The 27550-nt window shown below is 40.6% G+C and overlaps 1 protein-coding gene across 4 annotated transcripts in view; it reads right to left on the reverse strand.

Annotated features, from left to right (window-relative positions):
* The window catches only part of OPHN1 (oligophrenin 1), a 729824-nt gene that overhangs the window by 259704 nt on the left and 442570 nt on the right, over positions 1–27550 (reverse strand). For all 4 annotated transcript variants that reach the window (XM_064574174.1, XM_064574172.1, XM_064574171.1 and 1 more), the window contains 2 exons: positions 16938–17085; positions 30–356 (listed from right to left, as the gene is read on the reverse strand). In XM_064574174.1, the coding sequence (XP_064430244.1) occupies positions 30–356; positions 16938–17085 (475 nt within the window). The remainder of the gene's footprint in view (positions 1–29; positions 357–16937; positions 17086–27550) is intronic.

The raw sequence follows: 27550 nt of genomic DNA on the forward strand, positions 1-27550 counted from the left end.
TGATTCCAATTGGATTCCCAAGCACTTACCCTCCTTGTGGTGAGCCAGGGGTCGAGGAGCTGGTCTCTTTATGTGGAAAGAGGGGGCTTTGGTGGGCCCAGAGCCTGGCACAGGTCCATTGGTGGCCTTTGGTATGGCCTTGGTCCCTCCATCCTGCAGCCTAGACACCAGCTTCCCCACATCCACTTCAGGACAGGACTCCAACTTGCCATCTGAAACAGGCCTGCTACTTGGAGACTTCCTCCCAGTGTCAGCTTCTCCACTCCTCTGAATAGGCAGTTTGGGGTATTGTGGCAGCTTGGGGGGTTCCATACTGCTGGCGATAATACCATTGGGTGTTTGATGTTGGATTTCATCTAGGAAAAGGTGGTGCAAAGAGGGAAGATTAAAGCTAACTTCATTACCATTTCATTTTTATACATGTACACATAATATTGAAAAATTTTACACATTTTCAATGGAGCTATTATTGTGGAACTAATCACTGATATCTCGCAAAATCAGTCTCTATCTAGCCCAATTCATGTGGAGTCACAGATCCCATAAAATAGGGAATTCAGTTCAGGATGGGAGTTTGATTTTCACCACCACAATTTAGTAAAACCATAATATACCAAGATGCTTTATTCAAAGGGATATTTAATTTAAAAGGGACTTAAGAGTCCCCAATTATAATTCTGCTCTTTTTAAAGAGACATCAGTTAATCCTTAACTATTTCTATTTCTCTCAAAAGTAATTTGTTAAAATCTCTCAAATTTTAAGTTAATAAACTTAACAGAATTTAACTTCATTCTCCATCCTCATAAAGAAACTTCCAACTAGCCATGTTCTTCCCTTAGCTTTTGTGGTCCACAATTTTCTGTGACAATAGGACCTACTTTTCAGTTGTTCTGAGTTTTACTTAAAGCTTTGAGACTCTTAGAGGAGAGCCAAGGATACTCTCCCTAGACAAATTAACCCACACAAATACATGAAAAATTTTAAAAACGAAATTTAAGAGATTCATAGAGTCCCTTAAAGTTGTTAATCCTTGATTGAGAACTCCTGCTGTAAGGAAACTGTCACCTTTCTTCATAATAGAAAACCTAGATCAGAGTGTAGTGATTAAGAAAAGAGGTTCTGTTTGGCCAAATGAGACTTGAGAAACATGTTGAGCAGTTGTAATACATATATCTTGTTGGATCCTGATTTTTAAAAAAATGACGGAGAATTTAAATATTGTCTAGATAGTGATCTTAAGGAATTACTGTTTGTTTTGTTTTCTTTCAGGTATGATTATGGTATTGTAATTTGGCTTTAAAGTCCTTATCTTTTAGAGATGTATACTGAAACATTTATGGATGAAATGACATACATGTGTCTTGGTTGGGGATGTGGGTAGGGGTACTGATGAAACAAGAACGGACATAACGGGTGGTAAATGTTGAAGCTGGGTGATAGGCACATGGGGAGTACATTATACTGTTTTGTTTTGTTTTTTTAACTTTGGTTTATGTCTGAAACTCTCCATAGTAAAATGTTAAAAGAAATGCAGGTTTTGGAGTCAGATAGCCAGGTCTGAATCTCAGTTCTGCTTCTTATCAACTGTAGGACCTTGAGCAAATTCATCATCTCTCTATACGTCAAGTTTTCTCCTCAATAAAATGGGAATAATAATAGTACCTACTTCATGAGGTTGTAGTGAGGGTTACATGAGATGGTATACTTATTTCAGTGCCTGGGACATAATAAACACTCTGTAATTGTTAGTTATTACTTATGCTATTATGCTCTAAGAGGGCAGTGAGGCAAGAGTTTTTATGTGGGAAGGAAGGGCTAAGTTTTGCTGTGAAGACTTTTTTCCCCAGAGAACTTTCTTCTCCTTGAGAACCTGTCACCAATCAGTGCTGCCACCATTATAGGGATCAGGGCCAAAAGGATTCCCTCTATAGTTTCCCTACTCTGTAGCAAGGTAGGTATATAGCCCTGCTTTTATTAACCCTCCCACAACTGCCGTAAGACTAGAACATTCAAACAAAAATTTACCAAAGGCTCACAAATAATAGTAGGGGCATAAGCACAAAGGAACCACGTAACTAGATCACATGCTTCCAGGACATGCTTATGGCAGAGGCCACCTGTAAACCTCTTGCATTTAGGAGTAACCTGAAGCACATTTACCCTCTCAGAACAATGAAATGAACAGTGACATGAATTTCTTCTCGCACATGCTTTCGGCCCAACATCTCAGTTATATGTTTCTATTTGAATACTTTCTTCCAGTAGAAAGACCCTAGGAGGGCGCCTGGGTGGCTCAGTTGGTTAAGCGACTGCTTTCGGCTCAGGTCATGATCCTGGAGTCCCTGGATCGAGTCCCGCATCGGGTTCCCTGCTCGGCAGGGAGCCTGCTTCTCCCTCTGACCCTCCCCCCTCTCATGTGCTCTCTCTTTCTCATTCTCTCTGTCTCAAATAAATAAATAAAATCTTAAAAAAAAAAAAAGACCCTAGGAAATTTTATCCCTGCTCTACTTTAGAAGACACCACAGGGGTTGGCTGTGCCTTCAGGCCATAACAGCATTGTTACCATCTCAATACATTTAGGGAGGTCCAATCTCATAAAGATGATACACATACACAGTCTCAAAGAGGTCACTACCTTCCACATGGGGAAGAACCATTTCCTGATGCAAGGAAATAGGGGATGGAATGATAGCAGCAATGGGGACTCTGAACTAGACCCTATGCCAAGAGAAACTATTTCTAGGTTCTGGAATATGCTGAATTATTATTGACAAAATGAGAAAATGGTAATGATAATAATGACAAGGATGATAATGGTAACAGATACCATTATTTGAGCGCTTTATCTGTGCCAGGCCCTGTTCTTCTAAGTGCTTCACAAGGATTATCTCATCATTATCTTCAAAACTGCTCTATAAATTAGTGAACTCTTATTAGTCCCATTTTAAAGATAAGGAATCTAAGGCACTGAAACAAGCTCAGTGTCACAAAACTAATGTGGTAGAGCCAGTTTTCAAAGTCTGAAGTCTGTTTCCAGAGTCCACGCTTTCTGAAGAGAGAGTTTATCCCTCTGGTCAGGTAACAAGAGCTTAGTTATCATTCTCTTTCTTTAATCAGCCATCCATTTCCACAGGAAAACACATAGACCAGCTTCAGAAACTGCAGAAAACTGGGAATCAATCAGGATTGACAGGAAGGCCTCACAAATAGGCAAGTAGCCCACTGTGGGCCTCTCTTCTATGTGTGGGTAAGTGGTGGGGAGAAGCTTTGAGATGTAACATACTAGTGCAGCAGGAGAAAAATATCAATTATTATGATACAAGTAGAATCATACAAATAAATGTTATGAGGAGGACAGTGCTAATTCTGTCTGGAGGGGCTGAAGAAGATCTTGTAAAAGAGGTAAGATTTGAGCTGGGCCTTGAAGGATTACAAAAGATTATAAAAAGTGGGAGGGGGGAGGAGCAAGACAGCAGAGGAGTAGGAGACCTAAATTTGGTCTGGTCCCAGGAATTCAGCTAGCTAGTGATCAAACCATTCTGAACACCTACAAACTCAACAAGAGATCGAAGAAAAGAATAGCAGCAACTCCATGAACAGAAAAGCGACCACTTTCTGGAAGGTAGGACATGCGGAGAAGTGAATCCGAGGCGGTATTCGGGAGGATAGACGGCGGGGAGGGGGCCTCCGTCAGCAGCTACCGGCAAGTGATAGAGCAGCAGAGCACAAAATTGGAAATTTTAGAAGTCGGTTCTGCTAAAGGATGTCGCTCCAGTGGCTAAACGGGAGGTGGAACCCTCTCTGGGACAGTGTGGTCTCAGGACCCTCGGGGTCTCAGAAAGACCAGGGGTGCCTGAGTGCGGCAGAGCTCCCAGGTATCGGAGCGGGGAAGCCGGCTGCAGAGACGGAACCAAGGCAGGGGTCTCAGCTTGCGGTTGCCATAAACCATGATCCGCGGCACAGTTGGGCCACTGCTCCTCCAGCAGGGACCCAACAAGCGGTAGATCCGAGGAGACTCCCCTTCCTCCCCCTGGGGAGGAGCGGCGCGGGAGTGCACCTCAGGGATCTGCTGGGTTTGAAGACTCCACACGGGGTCGGGTGCCAGAGATAGAAATGCTCGGTCACAGGCCGGGTGAGCAGGGAGTGCGGCCGCAGACTGGGGAGGTAGGAGTGACTGACTGCTTTTCTCTGGGGGCGCAGTGAGGATTGGGGCCCCGAGCTCTCGTCTCCTCTGGGGAGGAGACTGGGAGGCTGCCATTTTCACTCTCATCCTCCAAAGCTGTACGGAAACATTGCAGGGAACAAAAACTCCCGAGAGCAAACCCCAGCAGATTACTTAGCCTGGCCCCCAACAAGGGCAGGGCAATTCCGCCTCTGGCAAAGACATTTGAGAACCACTGCAACAGGCTCCACCCCCAGAAGATCAGGAAGAACAGTCAGACAAGACCAAGTTTACCGATCAATGAGAACGGCAGGACTCCAGCACTAGGGGAATACTACACATAGAATCCATGGCTTTTTTCCCATGATTCTTTAGTCTTTCAGAGTTAATTTTTTAAATTTTCTTTTTCTTTTTTTTTTGATTTTTTCTTTTTCCCTTTTTCAATCAACATCTTATCAATCCCCCTTTTTTTCTAATATTTAATTTTATTATATTATGTTAGTCATCATACATCATTAGTTTTTGATGTAGTGATCCACGATCCATTGTTTTCGTATAACACCCAGTGCTCCATGCAGTACGTGCCCTCCTTAATACCCATCACCAGGCTAACCAATCCCCCCTTCCCCCTCCCCTCTAGAACCCTGTTTGTTCCTCAGGTCCATAGTCTCTCATGGTTCATCTCTCCCTCCAATTGCCCCCCCCCATTTTTCCCTTCCTTCTCCTAATGTCCTCCATGTTATTCCTTATGTTCCACAAATAAGAGAAACCATATGATAATTGACTTTCTCTGCTTGACTTATTTCACTTAGCATAATCTCCTCCAGTCCCATCCATGTTGATGTAAAAGTTGGGTATTCATCTTTTCTGATGGCTGAGTCATATTCCATTGTATATATGGACCACACCTTCTTTATCCATTCATCTGTTGAAGGGCATCTCGGCTCTTTCCACAGTTTGGCTATTGCGGACATTGCTGCTATGAACACTGAGGTGCATATGGCCCTTCTTTTCACTAAATCTGTGTCTTTGGGGTAAATACCCAGGAGAACAATTGCTGGGTCATAGGGTAGCTCTATTTTTAAATTTTTGAGCAACCTCCACACTGTTTTCCAAAGTGGCTGTACCAACTTGCATTCCCAACAACAGTGTAAGAGGGTTCCCTTTCTCCACAACCTCTCCAACATTTGTTGTTTCTTTCCCTGTCCATTTTGGCCATTCTAACTGGTGTAAGGTGGTATCTCAGTGTGGTTTTGATTTGGATTTCCCTGATGGCTAATGATGATAAACATTTGTTCATGTATCTGTTAGCCATTTGTATGTCTTCTTCGGAGAAGTGTCTGTTCATATCTTCTGCCCACTTTTTGACTTGATTATTTGTTTTTTGGGTGTTGAGTTTGAGAAGTTCTTTATAGATTTTGGATACCAGCCCTTTATCTGTAGTGTCATTTGCAAATATCTTCTCCCATTCTGTGGGTTGCCTCTTTGTTGACTGTTTCCTTTGCTGTGCAGCTTTTTATCTTGATGAAGTCCCAAAAGTTCATTTTTGCTTTTGTTTCACTAGCTTTTGGAGATGTATCTTGAAAGAAGTTGCTGTGGCCGATGTCAAAGAGGTTACTGCCTATGTTCTCCTCTAGGATTTTGATGGATTCCTGTCTCACATTGAGGTCTTTCATCCACTTTGAGTTTATCTTTGTGAGTGGTGTTAGAGAATGGTCGAGTTTCATTCTTCTGCATGTGGCTGTCCAATTTTCCCAGCACCATTTATTGAAGAGACTGTCTTTTTTCAATTGCATGTTTTTTCCTGCTTTGTCAAAGATTATTTGACCATAGAGTTGAGGGTCCATATCTGGGTTCTCTATTCTGTTCCACTGGTCTGTATGTCTGTTTTTGTGCCAGTACCATGCTGTCTTGGTGATCACTGCTTTATAATATAGCTTGAAATCGGGCAACATGATGCCCCCAGCTTTGTTTTTCTTTTTCAACATCTCCTTGGCGATTCGGGGTCTTTTCTAATTCCATACAAATTTTAGGATTGTTTGTTCCAGCACTTTGAAAAATGTCATTGGAATTTTGATCGGGATGGCATTGAAGGTACAGATTGCTCTGGGTAGCATAGACATTTTAACAATGTTTATTCTTCCGATCCATGAGCATGGAATATTTTTCCATCTTTTTGTGTCTTCTTCAATTTCTTTCATGAGTGTTTTGTAGTTCCTAGAGTATAGATCCTTTACCTCTTTGGTTAGGTTTATTCCAAGGTATCATACGGTTTTTGGTGCTATTGTAAATGGAATCGTTTCTTTAATTTCTCTTTCTACAGTTGCATTGTTAGTGTATAAGAAAGCAACTGATTTCTGTGCATTGATTTTGTATCCAGCCACATTACTGAATTGCTAGATGAGTTCTAGTAATTTGGGGGTGGAGTCCTTTGGGTTTTCCACATAAAGTATCATGTCATCTGCGAAAAGAGAGTTTGACTTCTTCTTTGCCAAATTGAATACCTTTTCTTTTTGTTGTCTGATTGTGTTGCTCTTGCTAGGACTTCTAGTACTATGTTGAACAAGAGTGGTGAGAGTGAGCACCCTTGACGTGTTCCTGATCTTAAGGGAAAGGCTCTCAGCTTTTCCCCATTGAGGATGATATTCGCTGTGGGTTTTTCATAGATGGATTTTATGAGCTTGAGGAATGTTCCCTCTATCTCTATACTCTGGAGAGTTTTAATCAGGAAAGGATGTTGTATTTTGTCCAATGCTTTTCTGCATCAAGTGAGAGGACCATATGGTTCTTCTCCCTCCTCTTATTAATGTGTTCTACCACACTGATTGATTTGCGAATGTTGAACCACCCTTGCATCCCAGGGATAAATCCCACTTGGTCGTGGTGGGTGATCCTTTTAATGTATTGTTGGATCCTATTAGCTAGGATTTTGTTGAGGATTTTGGAATCCATATTCATCAGGGATATTGGTCTGAAATTCTCCTTTTTGATGGGGTCTTTGCCTGGTTTGGGGATTAAGGTAATGCTGGCTTCATAGAATGAGTCTGGAAGCTCTCCTACTATTTCTATTTTTTGAAACAGCTTCAGGAGAATAGGTATTATTTCTTTTTCAATGTTTGGTAGAATTCCCCAGGGAATCCATCAGGCCCTGGACTCTTGTTTTTTGGGAGGTTTTTGATCACTGCTTCAATCTCGTTACTGGTTATTGACCTATTCAGGTTGTCAATTTCTTCCTGTTTCAGCCTTGGCAGCTTATAGGTTTCCAGGAAGGCCTCCATTTCATCCAGATTGCTCAGTTTATTGGCATATAGTTGTTGATAATAATTTCTAATACTTGTTTCTATTTCCTTGGTGTTATTCGTGATCTATCCCTTTCATTCATCATTTTATTGATTTGGGTCCTTTCTCTTTTCTTTTGGATGAGTCTGGCCAGTGGTTTATCAATCTTATTAATTCTTTCAAAGAACCAACTTCTAGTTTTGTTGATCTGATCTACTGTGTTTCTGGTTTCTAATTCATTGATTTCTGCTCTAATTTTAATTATTTCTCTTCTAATGCATGGCTTAGGCGTCGTTTGTTGCTTTTTCTCTAGTTCTTTAAGGTGTAGAGTTAGTTGGTGAATTTGGGATTTTTCTATTTTTTTGAGTGAGGCTTGGATGGCTATGTATTTCCCCCTTAGGACCGCCTTTGCAGTATCCCATAGGTTTTGGACCAATGTGTTTTCGTTCTCATTGATTTCCATGAATTCTTTAAGTTCTTCTTTGATTTCTTGGTTGACCCAAACATTCTTGAGCAGAGTGGTCTTTAGCTTCCAAGTGTTTGAATTTCTGCCAAATTTTTTCTTGTGATTGAGTTCCAGTTTTAGAGCATTGTGGTCTGAGAATATGCAGGGAATAATCTCAATCTTTTGGTAACAGTTGAGACCTGATTTGTGACCCAGTATATGGTCTATTCTGGAGAAAGTTCCATGTGCGCTCGAGAAGAATGAGTATTCTGTTTTTTTAGGGTGGAATGTTCTGTAAATATCTATGAGGTTCATCTGGTCCAATGTATCATTCAAAGCTCTTGTTTCCTTGTTGATTTTCTGCTTAGATGATCTGTCCATTGCTGAGAGTGGAGTATTGAGGTCTCCTACAATTAATGTATTGTTATCAATATGACTATTTTGGTAAACAGTTGGCTTATGTAGATGGCTGCTCCCATGTTGGGGGCATAGATATTTACAATTGTTAGATCTTCTTGTTGGATAGACCCTTTAAGAATGATATAGTGTCCTTCTGTGTCTCTTATTATAGACTTCAGTTTAAAATCTAATTTGTCTGATATAAGAATTGCTACCCCAGCTTTCTTTTGAGGTCCGCTGGCATGGAAGATGGATCTCCATCCCTTCACTTTCAGTCTGGATGTATCTTTAGGTTCAAAATGAGTCTCTTGTAGACAGCATATGGATGGGTCCTGTCTTTTTATCCAATCTGGAACCCTGTGCCGTTTTATGGGAGCGTTTAGGCCATTCACGTTGAGAGTGATTATTGAAAGATATGAATTAATTGTTATCATGTTGCCTGTGAAGACGTTGTTTTATAGATTGTCCCTGTAGATTTCTGTTGTAGATCACTTTTGGGGTCTTTCTCCTTTTATAGAACCCCCCTTAATATTTCTTGCAGGGCCGGCTTAGAGGTCACATATTCTTTCAACTTCTGCTGGTCGTGGAAGCTCTGCATCTCTCCATCCATTCTAAATGAAAGCCTTGCCGGATAAAGTATTCTTGGTGCATGTTCTTCTCATTTAGTACCCTGAATATGTCTTTCCAGGCCTTTCTGGCTTGCCAGATCTCTGTGGATAGGTCTGACGTTATTCTGATGTTCCTCCCTCTGTACGTAAGGAATCTCTTCCCCCTAACTGCCCTTAAGATGGTTTCCTTGGTTCTAAGATTTGCAAGTTTTACTATCACATGCTGGGTTGTTGGCCTGTTTTCCTTGATCTTAGGAGAGGTCCTCTCTGCCTCTAGGACTCGAATATTTGTTTCATTCCCCAGATTAGGGAAGTTCTCAGCTACAATTTGCTCAAATACATCTTCTAGCCCTCTCTCTCTCTCCACTCCCTCTGGGATTCCAATTATTCTGACATTGGAATGCCTCATGGTGTCACTTATTTCTCTGATTCTATTTTCATGGATTCTGAGTTGTTTTTCCCTGGCCTCCTCTTTTCCCTTTTTATCTATTATACTGTGTTCCAGATTGCTTATTCTCTCTTCTGTCTCAGTTACCCTAGCTGTTAGATTATCTAGATTGGATTGGATCTCATTGACAGCATTTTTAAGTTCTGCCATTCACCTTTTATTTCTGCCCTTAGAGACTCTATGTTGCCATTAATTGATTTCTCCATTCTAGCCACTGTCTTCACAATTGCTAGCCTGAATTCCATCTCTGACATCTTGGTTATGTCTGCATCCATTTGTAAATCTGCAGCATAAGTCATAATCTCTGAGACTTTTCTGTTTTGGGGGCTCCTCCTCCTAGTCATTCTGTTGATGGGTGTTTGAGGGAATGTATAAAGTCCAAATTATTGACCAGAGCCCAAACAAGATGCACCTGTTTTCTTGGGACCTTAGGGTTGCTGGCCTCTTGTTTTCCCAGCCTGTCTTCTGCGGGAGGGGCCTGCCGAGCTGTTACTCAGGCAACCCTGTTTGGGTGGAGTTGCCCTGCGCCCCTGTGGCGGGACATGGGCTCAGTGGGAATCAGTCTTTGGGGCTTTTGTTCTCTGGTGCCTTTCCCTGGCGGCTTTCTGCGTCTCTTCCGCGAGTCAGAGCAGAAGAGACCGTTTCCAACCCTCTGCCTCCGTGCAGAGAGACCTCAGTCTGTTCTTCAGTGAGCTCTCCAGGCCACACTGTCTCCGTTTCTGTCCATGCTGCTATAAACTGCAGCGTCCTGGTTGTGTGCCCCTCCGCAGCGCTCCCAGTCCTCCCTCCAGTTCAGGGCATGTCTCTGTGCTTTGTGCTTCTGAAACCGCCAGCCACTCCCAATTCACGCACACGCAACTCCGCCGCTTGGGGTTTCCACCCCTGGGGGTTGCAGTTCACCGGCAGGACTCCGGCGCACCGGGTTTCTGTCTCGGAGGTTGCAGTTCGCGTGCGCGTGACCGTCGCTCCGGTTTCTGTCCGGGGGGCTGCACTTCATGTGCGCACGACCCCACTGGTCTGGTTTTCCACCCCGTGGGCTGCCCTAAAGTTCTTTCCCGATGCTACTAGTCTCGAGTCTGTGCCCCGTCTGCAGCGCGCCAGGCTGTCACTCACCGGTGGTGTAGGATCCCCACGTCCAGGCACCCTCCCGCCGGCATTTATCCTCCGATATCTGCCTGCAGGATCACGGCTCTCCACTTCGTACCTGAAAACCAACCGCCTGCGATATTCTGTTTGTAGAGATCCAGATCTTCTTACATCTCAGGCTGGTTTCGTGTGTGCTCAGAGTGGTCTGGTAGTTATCCAGCTCAATTCCGGGGACCAGTTGAAATAGGGTCCCCTACTCCTCTGCCATCTTTCCCATCCCTCAATCCCTTTTTTTAAAAATATTTTTTATTTTTAATTTTTAGAGTCATATTCTATCCCTTCATAGTAGTTAACCTTATTTTAGGTATATATATATAAGTTGTTCTCTCTTTAAAATTTTGGGATACAGTTCCTTCTAACAGACCAAAATATAACCTAAATCTCTAGTGTATGGCTTTGTTCTAGTCTCCTGCCTGATAATATACTCTACATTTTTTTTTTAAATCCTCTTCTTTCTTTTTTCAACCAACTTCTTATCTTATCAATTCCTTTTATAAAATCTTTTATAATTTTCATCTTTACAGTAACATTCCATCCCTTAATTGTATTTACCCTTATTTTTGTACATATATAAGCTTTTCTTTCTTTAAAATTTTGGGAGGCACTTTCTTCTAACAGACCAAAATATGCCCAAAATCTAGTCTGTGGCACTGATCTATGCACCAGCCTGATCATATCTGATCATATTCTGTTTTGTTTTGTTTTGTTTTGTTTGTTTGCTTTTTATCTTTATCTTTTTCTTTTTTCTTTCTTTCTTTCCCTTTCTTTTCCCCCAGTTTCAGGTCTCTTCTGATTTATTTAGTGTATATTTTTCTGGGGACGTTGTTACCCTGTTAGCATGTTGTTCTCTCATTCATCTATTCTCCTCTGGACAAAATGACAAGATGGAAAAAATCACCTCAACAAAAAGAACAAGTGGAAGTACTGACTGCAAGGGACCTAATCAATACGGACATTAGTAAAATGTCAGAACTAGAGTTCAGAATGATGATTTTTTCAAGCTGGGCTTGAAAAAAGCATGGAAGATATTAGAGAAACCCTTTCTGGAGAAATAAAAGAACTAAAATCTAACCAACTCGAAATCAAAAAGGCTATTAATGAGGTGCAATCAAAAATGGAGGCTCTAACTGCTAGGATAAATGAGGCAGAAGAAAGAATTAGTGATATAGAAGACCAAATGATGGAAAATGAAGAAGCTGAGAAAAAGAGAGAGAAAAAAACTACAGATCACAAGGACAGAATTCGAGAGATAAATGATACCATAAGACGAAACAACATTAGAATAATTGGGATCCCAGAAGAAAAAGAAAGAGAGAGAGGGGCAGAAGGTATATTGGAGGAAATTATAGCAGAGAACTTCCCTAATTTGGGGAAGGAAACAGGCATCAAAATCCAGGAGGCACAGAGAACTGCCCTCAAAATCAATAAAAATAGGTCAACACCCCGCCATCTAATACTAAAACTTATGAGTCTCAGAGACAAAGAGAAAATCCTGAAAGCAGCTTGGGAGAAGAGATCTGTAGCCTACAATGGTAGAAACATTGGATTGGCAACAGACCTATCCACAGAGAGCTGGCAGGCCAGAAAGGACTGGCATGATATATTCAGAGCACTAACTGAGAAAAATATGCAGCCAAGAATACCATATCCAGCTAGGATATCATTGAAAGTAGAAGGAGAGATAAAAAGCTTCCAGGATGGGGCGCCTGGGTGGCTCAGTTGGTTAAGCGACTGCCTTCGGCTCAGGTCATGATCCTGGAGTCCCGGGATCGAGTCCCGCATCGGGCTCCCTGCTCAGCAGGGAGTCTGCTTCTCCCTCTGACCCTCCTCCCTCTCATGCTCTCTGTCTCTCATTCTCTCTGTCTCAAATAAATAAATAAAATCTTTAAAAAAAAAAAAAAAGCTTCCAGGACAAACAAAAACTAAAGGAATTTGCAAACACAAAACCAGCCCTACAGGAAATCTTGAAAGGGGTCCTCTAAGCAAAGAGAGAGCCTAAAAGCAACATAGACCAGAAAGGAATGCAGACAATATACAGTAACAGTCAACTTACAGGCAATACAATGGCACTAAATTCATATCTTTCAATAGTTACCCTGAATGTAAGTGGGCTAAATGCCCCAATCAAAAGACATAGGGTATCAGACTGGATGAAAAAACAAGACCCATCAATATGCTGTCTGCAAGAGACTCATTATAAACCCACAGACACCTCCAGATTGAAAGTGAGGGGGTGGAAAACCATTTACCATGCTAATGGACACCAAAAGAAAGCTGGGGTGGCAATCCTTACATCAGACAAATTAGATTTTAAACAAAGGCTGTAATAAGAGATGAGGAAGGACACTATATCATACTTAAACGGTCTATCCAACAAGATCTAACAGTTGTAAATATCTATGCCCCTAACATGGGAGCAGCCAATTATATAAGCCAATTAAAAACAAAAGCAAAGAAACACATCAACAACAATACAATAATAGTAGCGGACTTTAACACTCACCTCACAGAAATGGATAGATCATCTAAGCAAAAGATCAACAAGGAAATAAAGACTTTAAATGACACACTGGACCAAATGGACTTCACAGATCTATTCAGAACATTCCATCCCAAAGCAACAGAATACACATTCTTCTCTAGTGCCCATGGAACATTCTCCAGAATAGATTACATCCTAGGTCACAAATCAGGTCTCAACCAGTACCAAAAGATTGGGATCATTCCCTGCCTATTTTCAGACCACAGTGCTTTGAAACTGAACTCAATCACAAGAGGAAAGTCGGAAAAAACTCAAATACATGGAGGCTAAAGAGCATCCTACTAGAGAATGAATGGGTCAACCAGGAAATTAAAGAAGAATTTAAAAAAATTCATGGAAACCAATGAAAATGAAAACACAACTGTTCAAGATCTTTGGGATGCAGCAAAGACAGTCCTAAGAGGAAAGTATATAGCAATACAAGCCTTTCTCAAGAAACAAGAAAGGTCTCAAATACACAACCTAACCCTACACCTAAAGAGCTGGAGAAAGAACAGCAAATAAAGCCTAAGCCCAGCAAGAGAAGAGAAATAATAAAGATCAGAGCAGAAATCAATGAAATAGAAATCAAAAGAAGAGTAGAACAGATCAACGAAACGAGGAGCTGGTTCTTTGAAAGAATTAATAAGATTGATAAACCCCTGGCCACGGGTCCTTAAAGAGAAAGGACCCAAATAAATAAAATCATGAATGAAAGAGGAGAGATCACGACGAACACCAAAGAAATACAAGCAATTATAAGAACATACTATGAGCAACTATATGCCAGCAAATGAGATAACCTGGAAGAAATGGATGCATTCCTAGAGCTGTATCAACTACCAAAACTGAACCAGGAAGAAATAGAAAACCTGAACAGACCTATAACCACTAAGGTAATGGAAGCAGTTATCAAAAATCTCTCAACAAAGAGCCCTGGGCCAGATGGCTTCCCAGGGGAATTCTACCAAACATTTAAAAGAAGAATTAATACCCATTCTTCTGAAACTGTTCCAAAATATAGAAATGGAAGTAAAACTTCCAAACTTGTTTAATGAGGCCACCATTACCTTGATCCCAAAGCCAGACAAAGACCCCATCAAAAAGGAGAATTACAGACCAATATCCCTGATGAACATGGATGCAAAAATTCTCACCAAAATACTAGCCAATAGGATCCAACAGTACATGAAAAGGATTATTCACCACCACCAAGTGGGATTTATCCCTGGACTACAAGGTCGGTTCAACATCCACAAATCAATCCATGTGATACAATACATTAATAAAAGAAAGAACAAGAACCATATGATCCTCTCAATCGATGCAGAAAAAGCATTTGACAAAAAACAGCATCATTTCTTGATCAAAACTCTTCAGAGTATAGGGATAGAGGGTACATTCCTCAATATCATAAAAGCCATCTATGAAAAACCCACGGTGAATATCATTCTCAATGGGGAAAAACTGAGAGCTTTCCCCCTAAGGTCAGGAACATGGTAGGGATGTCCACTATCACCACTGCTATTCAACATAATACTAGAAGTCCTAGCCACAGCAACCAGACAACAAAAAGAAATAAAAGGCATCCAAGATGGCAAAGAAGTAGTCAAACTCTCACTCTTTGCAGATGATATGATACTTTATGTGGAAAACCCAAAAGACTCCACCCCAAAACTGCTAGAACTCATACAGGAATTCAGTATAGTGGCAGGACATAAAATCAATGCACAGAAATCAGTGGCATTCCTATACACCACCAACAAGACAGAAGAAAGAGAAATTAAGGAGTCAATCCCATTTACAAATGCACCCAAAACCATAAGATACCTAGGAATAAATCTAACCAAAGAGGCAAAGAATCTGTACTCAGAAAACTATAAAATACTCATGAAAGAAATTGAGGAAGACACAAAGAAATGGAAAAACGTTCCATGCTCATGGATTGGAAGAACAAATATTGTGAAGATGTCAATGCTACCTAGAGCAATCTACACAATTAAAGCAATCCCTATCAAAATACCATCCACTTTTTTCAAAGAAATGCAACAAAAAATCCTAAAATTTGTATGGAACTGGAAAAGACCCTGAATAGCCAGAGGAATGCAAATCAAAGCTGGTGGCATCACAATTCTGGACTTCAAGCTCTATTACAAAGCTGTCATCATCAAGACAGTGTGGTACTGGCACAAAAACAGACACATAGATCAATGGAACAGAATAGAGAGCCTAGAAATGGACCCTGAACTCTATGGTCAACTAATCTTCGACAAAGCAGGAAAGAATGTCCAATGACTTCATCAAGATAAAAAGCTTTTGCACAGCAAAAGAAACAGTCAACAAAACCAAAAAACAACCGACAGAATGGGAGGAGATATTTGCAAATGACATATCAGATAATGGGCTAGTATCCAAAATCTATAAAGAACTTATCAAACTCAACACCCAAAGAACAAATAATCCAATCAAGAAATGGGCAGAATACATGAACAGACATTTTTCCAAAGAAGACATCCACATGGCCAACAGACACATGAATGCTCAACATCGCTTGGCAACAGGGAAATCCAAATGAAAACCTCAATGAGATATCACCTCACACCAGTCAGAATGGCTAAAATTAACAAGTCAGGAAACGACAGATGTTGGCGAGGATGCGGAGAAAGGGGAATCCTCCTCCACTTTGGTGGGAATGCAAGCTGGTGCAGCCACTCTGGAAAACAGTACGGAGGTTCTTCAAAAAGGTGAAAATAGAGCTACCATATGATCCAGCAATTGCACTACTGGTTATTTACCCCAAAGATACAAATGTAGGGATCCAAAGGGGTACGTGCACTCCAATGTTTATAGCAGCAATGTCCACAATAGCCAAACTATGGAAAGAGCCAAGATGTCCATCAACAGATGAATGGATAAAGAAGGTGTGGTATATATATACAATGGAATATTATGCAGCCATCAAGAAGAATGAAATTTTGCCATTTGCAACAACATGGATGGAACTGGAGGGGATTATGCTGAGTGAAATAAGTCAATCAGAGAAAGACATGTATCATATGACCTCACTGATATGAGGAATTCTTAATCTCAGGAAACAAACTGAGGGTTGCTGGAGTGGTGGGGGTTGGGAGGGATGGGGTGGCTGGGTCATAGACATTGGGGAGGGTATGTGCTATGGTGAGTGCTGTGAAGTGTACAAGATTGTTGAATCATAGATCTGTACCTCTGAAGCAAATAATACATTATATATATATTTTTTATTCTTATGTTAAACACCATACATTACATCATTAGTTTTTGATGTAGTGTTCCATGATTCATTGTTTGCATATAACACCCAGTGCTCCATGCAGAATGTGCCCTCCTCAATACCCACCACCAGGCTAACCCATCCTCCCACCCCCTCCCCTCTAGAACCCTGTTTGTTTTTCAGAGTCCACCGTCTCTCATGGTTCGTCTCTTAATATTTAAAAAAAAAAAGAAGAAGAAGATAGCAGGAGGGGAAGAATGAAGGGGGGAAATCAGAGGGGGAGACGAACCATGAGAGACGGTGGACTCTGAAAAACAAACAGGGTTCTAGAGGGGAGGGGGTGGGAGGATGGGTTAGCCTGGTGGTGGGTATTGAGGAGGGCACATTCTGCATGGAGCACTGGGTGTTATATGCAAACAATGAATCATGGAACACTACATCAAAAACTAATGATGTAATGTATGGTGTTTAACATAACAAAAAAAGTCAAAATACCTAAATATTAATGTGATACAATAATAAAGACTTAAGAAAGCTCAAAAAAAAAAAAAAAAGAAACCACTTTCTTTGCTCATCCATAAGAAGCAACTCCTCATCTGTGAAGTTTTCTCATCAGATTGCAGCAATCTAGTCACTTCTAATTCTATTAAGAAGCTAAGGATATACCTCAGTACTGACCTTCACTTTCATCCAGGGAAGAAGTATAAAAAACTGTTCTTTCCCGCAGCAAGCGTTTTGAAATTGTGATTGGTTTGTGCCTTCTTGCTGTCACTCGAGGTGGAGGCACTGGGGGTGTAGCACTTTCCTCAGGTGGACCTGAATAGATCTGTAAAAGGAGAATATTTTCAGGAAACAATTAGAAAGATCGAGTTTTTGTCTCCCTAATGCGAACTACCAGTTGATGCCTACCTGCCTAGAGTCTGACAGAGCAATTCTAATATGACTAAAGGAATTGGGATTTTTAAAATCACTCTAGCTACCAGCAAGTGTTTAGAAGTCGCCTATCATGTTTAAGACACAGGATCTGGCACTTCACAGCGTGGAGGAAAGAATGCAGACAAAAACTGCACAGTCCTGGATTTCCACTTACTGCCTGTAAAACCTTAGGCAAGTCACCTCCTATCTCTGAGCTTTAGATTCCTCATCTGTAATATGGGGAGAGCACCATGTACCTCAGAGGGTGTGATGAGAATCAAGTAAAAAGGTAGTCAAGGTACACTGTATGGGTAGGGGTGGGGTGTGGAGGGTTACTAAAATGCACCCAATGTTTCTGAAAGGATACCAAAGAAATTGGTTAAATTGTTTGCTTCAAGACAGGAATAATGAGTGGCTGAGGAAAGGATGGAGGAAACTTATTTCTCACTCCTATATCATTTTGATCTTCTAAAATTTCATACCATGTAGCATTACTTATTCAAAAAAGAAAGGGCGAAAAGAAAATGTCTTATCATTGTAAAAAGTGCTGGACAAATGAGGGAGAAGCTATCATTACAAAATTTTTTTAGGCAGCGTCCATGCTCAGCACAGAGCCCAACATGGGGTTTGAACTCACGACCCTGAGATCAAGACCCAAACCGAGATCAAGAGTCAGATACCTAACTGACTGAGCCAACCAGGTACTCCTAATGATTACAATTTTTATATAGTGTCATATGTATTTGAAAATCTTTCTTGTCTCTGGGGGAGATTCAGCTGTTGGCCAGAGTGCACACATTTTGGGAGGACACACACATGGTGAGGGAAGAAGGGGACAACTGTGTAGTGCAAAAATGAAATCAACCCTGATGATTAGTGCAAAGAGAAATGCCAGAGACCAATATCAGGCTGCAAAGTCACAAAAATTACATGACTGGGAACACAAGGAAACCTTCTGTAAAAGCTGAACAATGATAGAAAGCAGGGCATGTCTCAATGTCTCATGGCATAGAAAAGAGAGAATATGACATAGTAGCTGTCAGCTAAGGCCATACAGTTTCACAACCTATAGTAATAATATTCTAAATAACTACCACTTTGTGAGTATATGTTTATGCACTATAGGAGTTAAGAATATCCCTTGCTATTTATCAAACACATCAGGGCCTATGCACTGAGTGTTTCATCTACCTGGAGTGCTCTTCCTCCAGATATCCATATAGTTTGCTCTCTTAATTTCAGTAGGCTATGATCAAATATATTCCTCTCAGTGAGTCTTCCAAGTGAATGTATCTAAAATTTTTACATACCTCCCTGTATGCAATGCCTCCTATCCCCCTTCCTTTTTTTTCTCCTTAGCATTTCTTATTACTTCCTAACAAGACATATTGTAATTATTTATTTTTCTGTTTTTGTGTCAGCCGCTCTAATCTATTGTAAGCTATATGGAAGTACATTATCATGTTCACTGCTATATCTCCAGCAACTAGAAGACTGACTGGAATTGCTGGGTCAAAGAAAAACACATTTAAAATACTGACATAAAAGGCCAAACTGTCCTCTGAAAAGATTATAATAGCTACTTCCACTTCTAGCCAAGATAGGACTAAAGGTATTAGGTTTACATCTTCTGCAAGTAATAATTTAAAAACTAGAAAAAATACACATAACAATGGGTTTCAAGGCACTGGAAATCTGGTAATGAAAGACAGTGATCTATGAGAGACAGGAAAAAGAAATGAGGTGAGCCTCATGATATTCCCAGCTTACAGTGTGGAGAGAGTCTGCAAGCCATAATATATGGAGGGAAGCTCAGGGGGAGCCCATCAGTCTGCTTAAGTTGAAGATACTGAGTTGCAGGTATGGAGAGGGCAAGAAAGATAATTTTTCAGGGCAAAATATCAGAGAGAAGATAGCTGCACAAAGGGCTCTGGAGAACTGCAGGGGGGTCCTCTTTAACACTTTAGCTGAGTAGTGATTAATACTTACGTGTGAGGAAGGAACCACAAAACTGAATTAAAGGGATTAATTACCTAAGATCATACAGTGCCTAGAAGAGTTCCTGTTTCACCAGCCACAGTGGAAAATCAAATAATTAAGTGCGTGGGTGGTGGGCACTGCACATGTGGAGCATGCAGGCAGCTGGCCAGCTCCAGCAGCATGAAGGCTGAGTTGAGACTTGGGTGTCATCTTTCTTTTGTCTTAAAGTGGGTGTTTATCAGTATAAAATTCCCTCTTAAAACTGCTGTGCTGCATCCCATAAGTTTGATACACTGTTTTTCCATTTTCATTTATTTCAAAATATTTCTTTATTTCCCTTTTGATTTCTTCTTCGACCCACTGGTTGTTCAAGAGTGTGTTGTTTAACTACCACATATTTGTGAATTTCCAGTTTTCCTCCTGTTATTAATGCCTAGTTTCATATCATTCTGGTCAAAAAAGATACTTGGTATGATTTCAATCTTCATACATTTGCTAAGGCTTGTTTTGTGACCTAGCATATGATCTATGTTTTAGAAAGTTCCACGCGCACTTGAGAAGAATGTGCATTCTGTTGCTGTTGGATGCAGTGTTCTATAAATGTTTGTTAGGTTCATTTGGTCTGAGGTTTAGTTCAAGTCCAATATTTCTTTATTGATTTTCTGTCTGGATGCATTGTTGAATGTGGGGTATCAAATTCCCCTACTATTATTTTTTGTTGTCTATTTCTCCCTTCAGATCTTAATTTATTTACTTTATTTTAGTGCTCTAATGTTGGGTGCATATATTCTTACAATTGTTACATCCTCTTGAAAACTAGACTACTTTATCATTATATAATGACCTTCTTTGTCTCTTGTTACAGTCTTTGGCTTAAAGTTTACTTTGTCTCATATAAGTAAACTATTCCTGCTTTCTTTTGGTTTCCATTTGCATGGTATTATCTTTTTCCATCCCTTTATTTTGAGCCTATGTGTGCCCTTAAAGCTGAGCTGAGTCACTCTTAGGCAGCATATTACTGGGTCTTATTTTTAATCTATTTGGCACTCTATGCCTTTTGATTGAAAATTTTAATACATTTACATTTACATAATTATTGATAGGTAAAGATTTACTAATTCTATCTTAATAATTGTTTTCTGGCTCTTTTGCAATTCTACTGTTCCTTTCCTCTTCTCTGCTGTCTTTCTTCTAGTGAAGTGATCATTTCTGTACTGGTATGTTTTGATTCCTTTCTCTTTATCTTTTGTGTATCTACTTTGTTTTTTCTTTGTGGTTACCATGAGGCTTCCATAAACAAAAATATCTTTTAAGTTGATAACAACTTACCTTTGATCACACACAAAACCTCTACCATTTTACACCTCTTCCCATATTTTGTTTTTGATGTCAAAATTTACCTCTTTTTATATTGCGTACCTATTAAAAAATTATTGTACCTAGTTTTTTTTTTAACACTTTTGTACTTTAACATTTACACTAGGGTTACATAGTTAACATACTACCATATTACAGTATTAGAGTATTCTGAATTTGAGTATATACTTACCTTTACTAGTAGATTTTACATTTTCATATATTTTTATATTACTAATTAGTGGCATTTCATTTCAGCTTGAAGAATTCCTTTCAGTATTTCCCGTAAAGCAGGTCTAGAGTTGCTGAACTCCCACAGCTTTTGTTTGTTTGGTAAAGTCTTTAACTCTCCTTCATTTCTGAAAGATGACTTTTCTTTTTTTTAGCCTTTTTAAAATTTTATTTAAATTCAATTAGCCAACATACAGTATATCATTGGTTTCAGATGTAGTATTCAATCATTCATCAGTTGTGTATAATACCCAGTGCTCATCATATCATGTGCCCTCCTTAATGCCCATCACTCAATTACCCCATTCTCCCACCCACCTCCCCTCCAGCAACCCTCCATCTGTCTCTCATGGTTTTTCTCCCTCTCTGATGACTTCCCATTCATTTATTCCCTCCCATACCTATGATCCTCTGCCCTGTTTCTTATATTTCACATATGAGTGAAACCATGTGATAATTGTCTTTCTCTGATTGACTTATTTTACTCAGCATAATACCCTCCAGTTACATCCACGTCGATGTAAATGGTAGGTATTCATCCTTCTTGATGGCTGAGTAATATTCCATTATATATATAAACCCATCTTCTTCTTTTTTAAATTTAAATTCAATTAGACAACATATAGTACATCATTAGTTTTAGATGTAGTGCTCGATAATTCATCAGTTGTGTGTAACAACAAATGCTCATCCTATCACACGCCCTCCCTAATGCCCATCCCCCAGTTGCCCCATCCCCCCCACCCACTTCCCCTTCCACAACCCTCAGTTTGTTTCCCAGAGGCAAGAGTCTCTCATGGTTTCTCTCCCTCTCTGATTTACTCCCATTCAGTTTTCCCTTCCTTCCCCTATGATCCTCTGCACTATTTCTTATATTCCACATTATGAGTGAAAGCATATGACAATTATCTTTCTCTGATTGACTTATTTCACTTAGCATAATTCCCACCAGTTCCATCCACATTGTTGTAAATGGTAGGTATTCATCCTTTCTGATGGCTGAGTAATATCCCATTGTATATATGAACCACATCTTATTTTATTTTTATTTTATTATTTTTATTATGTTCATTTAGCCGAATATATAACATCATTAGCACATCTTCTTACTCCATTTATCTATGGGAAGGACATCTTGGTTCCTTCCACAATTTGGCTATTGTGGACATTGCTGCTATGAACATTGGGGTGCAGGTGCCCCTTTGGATCACTACATCTGTATCTTTGGGGTAAATACCTAGTAGTACAATTGTTGGGTCATAGGGTAACTCTATTTTTAACTTCTTGAGGAACCTCCATACTGTTTTCCAGAGTGGCTGTAGCAGCTTGCATTCCCAACAGTGTAGGAGGGTACCCATTTCTCCGCATCCTCGCCAACATCTGTCATTTTCTGACTTGTTAATTTTAGCCATTCTGACTGGTGTGAGGTGGTATCTCAATGTGGTTTTGATTTGGATTTCCCTGATGCCGAGTGATGTGGAGCATTTTTTCATGTGTCTGCTAGGCATTTGTATGTCTTCTTTGGAAAAATGTCTGTTCATGTTTTCTGCCCATTTCTTGATTGGATTATTTGTTCTTTGGGTGTTGAGTTTGGTAAGCTCTTTATAGATCCTGGATACTAGCCCTTTATCTGGTATGTCATTTGCAAATATCTTCACCCATTCTGTAAAGATGACTTTTCCAGGTAAAATATTCTTGGTTGGCAGTTTTATTCCTTCCACATTTTGCATATATCAACCAACACTCTCTTAGCCTGAAAGACATCTGTGGGAAATCTGCCAATAGCCTTATAAAGTTCCCTTATATGTATTTTTTTCTTTCCCTCTTAGTGCTTTGAAAATTCTTTTTTTCATTTTACATGATGTCTTGGAGAAGACTGTTTCAGGTTGAAATTTTGAAGCACTTGCTAGCTTCATAAATATCTCCCCAGATTTGAGAAGTTCTCAGTCCTTTTTTTTTTTTTTAATTTTAATTCCAGTATACTTAACATACACTGTTATATTAGTTTGAGGTGTACAATATAGTGATTCAACAATTCCATACATCACCCAGTGCTGATCATGAGAAGTGCCCTCCTTAATCCCCATCACTTATCTCACCCACCTCCACTCACCTCCCTTCTAGTAATCATCAGTTTGTTCTCTATAGTTAAGAGTCTGTTGCTTGGTTTGTGCGTATCTCTCTCTCTTTTTTTCCTTCACTCATTTGTTTTGTTTCTTAAGTTCCACATATGAGTGAAATAATGGCATTTGTCTTTTTTTTTTTTTAGATTTTTATTTTGACAGAGAGAGACACAGTGAGAAAGGGAACACAAGCAGGGGGAGTGGGGGAGGAAGAAGCAGGCTTCCCATGGAGCAGGGAGCCTGATGCGGGGCTCAATCCCAGAACCCTAGGACCATGACCTGAGCCAAAGGCAGACGCTCAATGACTGAGCCACCCAGGCGCCCCAGCATTTGCCTTTTTCTGACTGACTTATTTCGCTTAGCATTATACTCCCTAGCTCCATCCTTGTCATTGCAAATGGGAAGATTTCATTTCTTTTTTATGGCTGAACAATACTCAATTCCATTTATATACCACATCTTCTTTATCCATTCATCTACCAATGGACACTTGGGCTGCTTCCATAATTTCGCTATGGTAAATAATGCTATAAACATAGGGGTGCATGTAGCCCTTTGAATTAGTGCTTTGTATTTCTGGGTAAATACCCAGTGGTGAGATTACTGGATCATAGGGTAGTTCTACTTTTAAGTTTTAGAGGAAACTCCATACTGTTTTCCATAGTGGCTGCACAGGTTTGCATTCCTACCAACAGTTCACATGTGTTCTTTTTTCTCCACATCCTCACCAACACTTGCTGATTCTTGTGTTTTTGATTTTAGTCACTCTGACAGGTGTGAGGTGATATCTCCTTGTAATTTTGATTTGCATTTCTCTGATGATGAGCATCTTTTCATGTGTCTGTTGGCCATCTGGATATCTTCTTTGTAGAAATGTCTGTTCATGTTTATACCCATTTTTAATTGGATTTATTTTGGGGTGTGAGTTGCATCAGTTCCTTATATATTTTGGATACTAACCCTTAAACAGATATGTCATTTGCAAATATTTTCTCCCATTCAGTAGGTTGCCTTTTAGTTTTGTTGTTTGTATCCTCAGCTGTGCAGAAGTTTTTTTCTTTTATTCTTTTTTGATGTAGTCTCAATAGTTTATTTTTGCTTTTATTTCCCTTGTAACAGGAGACATATCTAGAAAAATGTTGCTATGGCTGATGTCAGAGACATTACTGCATGTGCTCTCTTCTAGGATTTTTAGGGTTTCAGGTCTCATATTTAGGTCTTTAATCCATTTTGAGTTCATTTTTGTGCATGGTGTAAGAAAGTGGTCCAGTTTCATTCTTTTCCATGCAGCTGACCACTTTTCCCGATACAATTTTTTGAAGAGACAGTCTTTTTGCCTTTGGATATTCAGCCATTATTTCTTTAAATAAGGTTTCTCCTAATCTTCTCTTTCTGGGATTTCTAGGACTTCAATAATTCACAGATTGTTTCTTTTAATGGATCACAAAAATCTTTATCATATCTTTATTCTTTTTCATTTTATTTTCTTTTTGTTCCTCTAAATGTATGATTTTATTTTTATTTTATTTTTTTTTAAAGATTTTATTTATTTATTTGAGAGAGAGAGAGCATGAGAGGGAGGAGGGTCAGAGGGAGAAGCAGACTCCTCGCTGAGCAAGGAGCCTGATGCGGGACTCGATCCAGGGACTCCAGAATCATGACCTGAGCCGAAGGCAGTCGCTTAACCAACTGAGCCACCCAGGCGCCCCTAAATGTATGATTTTAAATGGCCTGTCTTTTTTTATTTTATTATGTTATGTTAATCACCATACATTAGTTTTTGATGTATTGTTCCATGATTCATTGTTTGCGTATAACACCCAGTGCTCCATTCAATACGTGCCCTCTTTAATACCCATCACCAGGCTAACCCATCCCCCTCCCCCCCTCCCCTCGAGAACCCTCAGTTTGTTTCCCAGAGTCCATAGTCTCTCATGGTTTGTCTCCCCCTCCGATGTTCCCCCCTTCATTTTTCCCTTCCTACTATCTTCTTTATTTTTTTTAACATATAATGTATTATTTGTTTCAGAGGTACAGGTCTGTGATTCTTCAGTCTTACACAATTCACAGCGCTCACCATAGCACATACCCTCCCCAATGTCTATCACCCAGCCACTCCATCCCTCCCACCCCCCCACTCCAGCAACCCTCAATTTGTTTCCTGAGATTAAGAATTCCTCATATCTGTGAGGTCATATGATACATGTCTTTCTCTGACTGACTTATTTCGCTCAGCATAATACCCTCTACTTCCATCCACATTGTTGCAAATGGCAAAATTTCGGGGTTTTTTGATGGCTGCATAATATTCCATTGTGTATATGTATATATGTGTATATAGATATATACATATATATATATATATACCACCTCTTCTTTATCCATTCATCTGGTGGTGGACATCTTGGCTCTTTCCATAGTTTGGCTATTGTGGACATTGCTGCTATAAACATTGGGGTGCACATACCCCTTCAGATCACTACATTTGTATCTTTGGGGTAAATAGTAGTGCAATTGCTGGGTCATAGGGTAGATCTATTTTAAACTTTTTGAGGAACCTCCATACTGTTTTCCAGAGTGGCTGCACCAGCTTGCATTCCCACCAACAGTGTAGGAGGATTCCCCTTTCTCCACATCCCCGCCAACATCTGTCATTTCCTGACTTGTTAATTTTAGCCATTCTGACTGGTGTGAGGTGGTATCTCACTGAAGTTTTGATTTGGATTTTCCTGATGCCGAGCGATGTGGAGCACTTTTTTGTGTGTCTTTTGGTCATTTGGATGTCTTCTTTGGAAAAATGTCTGTTCATGTCTTCTGCCCATTTCTTGATTGGATCATTTGTTCTTTGGGTGTTGAGTTTGGTAAGTTCTTTATAGATTTTGGATACTAGCCCTTTATCTGGTATGTCATTTGCAAATATCTTCTCCCATTCTGTTGGTTTTGTTGACTGTTTCCTTTGCTGTGCAAAAGCTTTTTATCTTGATGACGTCCCAATAAGTCATTTTTGCCCTTGCTTCCCTTGCCTTTGGCAATGTTTCTAGGAAGAAGTTGCTGTGGCTGAGGTCGAAGAGGTTGCTACCTGTGTTCTCCTCTAGGATTTTGATGGACTCCTATCTCACATTTGGGTCTTTCATCCATTTTGAGTTTGTTTTGTGTGTGGTGTAAGAAAATGGTCCAGTTTCATTCTTCTGTATGTGGCTGTCCAATTTTCTCATAAATGGCCTGTCTTCTAATTCACTAAATCTTTCTTCTGTTTGGTCAAGTATAATGCTGAAGCTCTCTATTGAATTCTTCAGTCACTGTTTCTTGAACTCTAGAATTTGCTTTTTTTTTAATGGTTTTTATTTCTTTGTTGAACTTCTCATTTTGTTCATGTATTTTTCCTCTAATTTCATTTAGTTGTCTATCTGTGTTTTCTTATAGTTCACCTAATTTCTTTAAGATGATTATTCTCAATTCCTTATCAACAATTCCTGGATCTTCATTTCTTTAGGGTCAGTTATTGGAGCTTTATTAGTTTCCTTTGATGGTGTCATGTTTCCTTCATTATTCATGATCCTTGTGTCCTTGCCCATTTGTGTCTGTGCATGTGTCCAAGTAGGCATCTGTTCCAGTCTTTATAAACTGGCTTCAGCAGGCAGAAGCCTTCAGCAATTAGCTCATTCTGAGATTCTGAGTGGGCCATCTGGTGGTGTCTTTGGGGAGGCTTGTGACTGGAGTTCCTGGACAGGTATGTCTGGTGCCTGGGTGAGTAGATGAGCAGGCCTGATGCCCAAGGGGGCGGAGCTTGGATTCACTGGTGTGGGCCTGGTGTTTGAGTCTGTGGTGATGGACCTGTAATCTGAGTTTGTGTGGGTGAACCTAAACCTGGACCTGGGTCCATGGGGGCTCACTAGGCTCAGGAGATTACTGGGGTGGGTCTGGCATCTTGGTCCACAGGAACTGGCATGATACTGGGTGGGCTAAGAGCCTGGTTTCATAGGAACTGGCCTGGAGGCTAGGGCCATGGGGGCTGGCCTGCTACTAAAGTAAGCCTGGAGCCTAGGGCCATGGAAGTTGACCTGTAACCTGGGGCCTTGGGGGCCAGCCTGGAGATTGGGTCTATGAGGTCTGGCCTGGTCTGGGCAGACAAGGAGCCTGGGTCCATGAGAGTTAGCCTATAGGCTGAAGCTGCAGGTGTTGGCCTAGCACTGAGGTAGACCAGGAAGCGGGGTCCACAGGAGCCTACATGGAGCCTGAGCCACAGGGGCAATCCTGGTGTTGAAACAGGCCAGGAGTCTGGGTCTGTGGGACCTGGTCTAAAGACTAGTTCTGTGGAAGCTGGCCAGTTCTGGAATCAGCCAAGAGTCTGTGCACACTGGAGCCCACCAGGAGCCTGGTGACATGGGGGCTGGCTGACAGCGGGGTGGGCCAGAAGCCTGGTTTGTGGCAGCCCACCCTTAGCCTGATGCCTTGGGAGCTCCCTAAGGGCATGGGATCTGGGTGATGCTGGTGTGGCTTGAGGACTTGGGTTCATAAGAACCTGCTGGGCCTGATGCTGTGGGAACTTTCTGGGGCTACAAGAGCTGCCTGGGACCACAGAAGCTGGAGGACACCTGGGTGGGGCAGGGGACTGGGTTTTCAGGAGCCCACCAGGACACTAGGGCTATGGAAAACACCCAGACCTGCAGGAACTGACCTGGTCCT

Source organism: Mirounga angustirostris, unplaced genomic scaffold, assembly GCF_029215605.1.
Source record: "Mirounga angustirostris isolate CCGP_5_RB_7025 unplaced genomic scaffold, mMirAng1.0.hap1 SCAF_11, whole genome shotgun sequence".
Classification (NCBI taxonomy): domain Eukaryota; kingdom Metazoa; phylum Chordata; class Mammalia; order Carnivora; family Phocidae; genus Mirounga; species Mirounga angustirostris.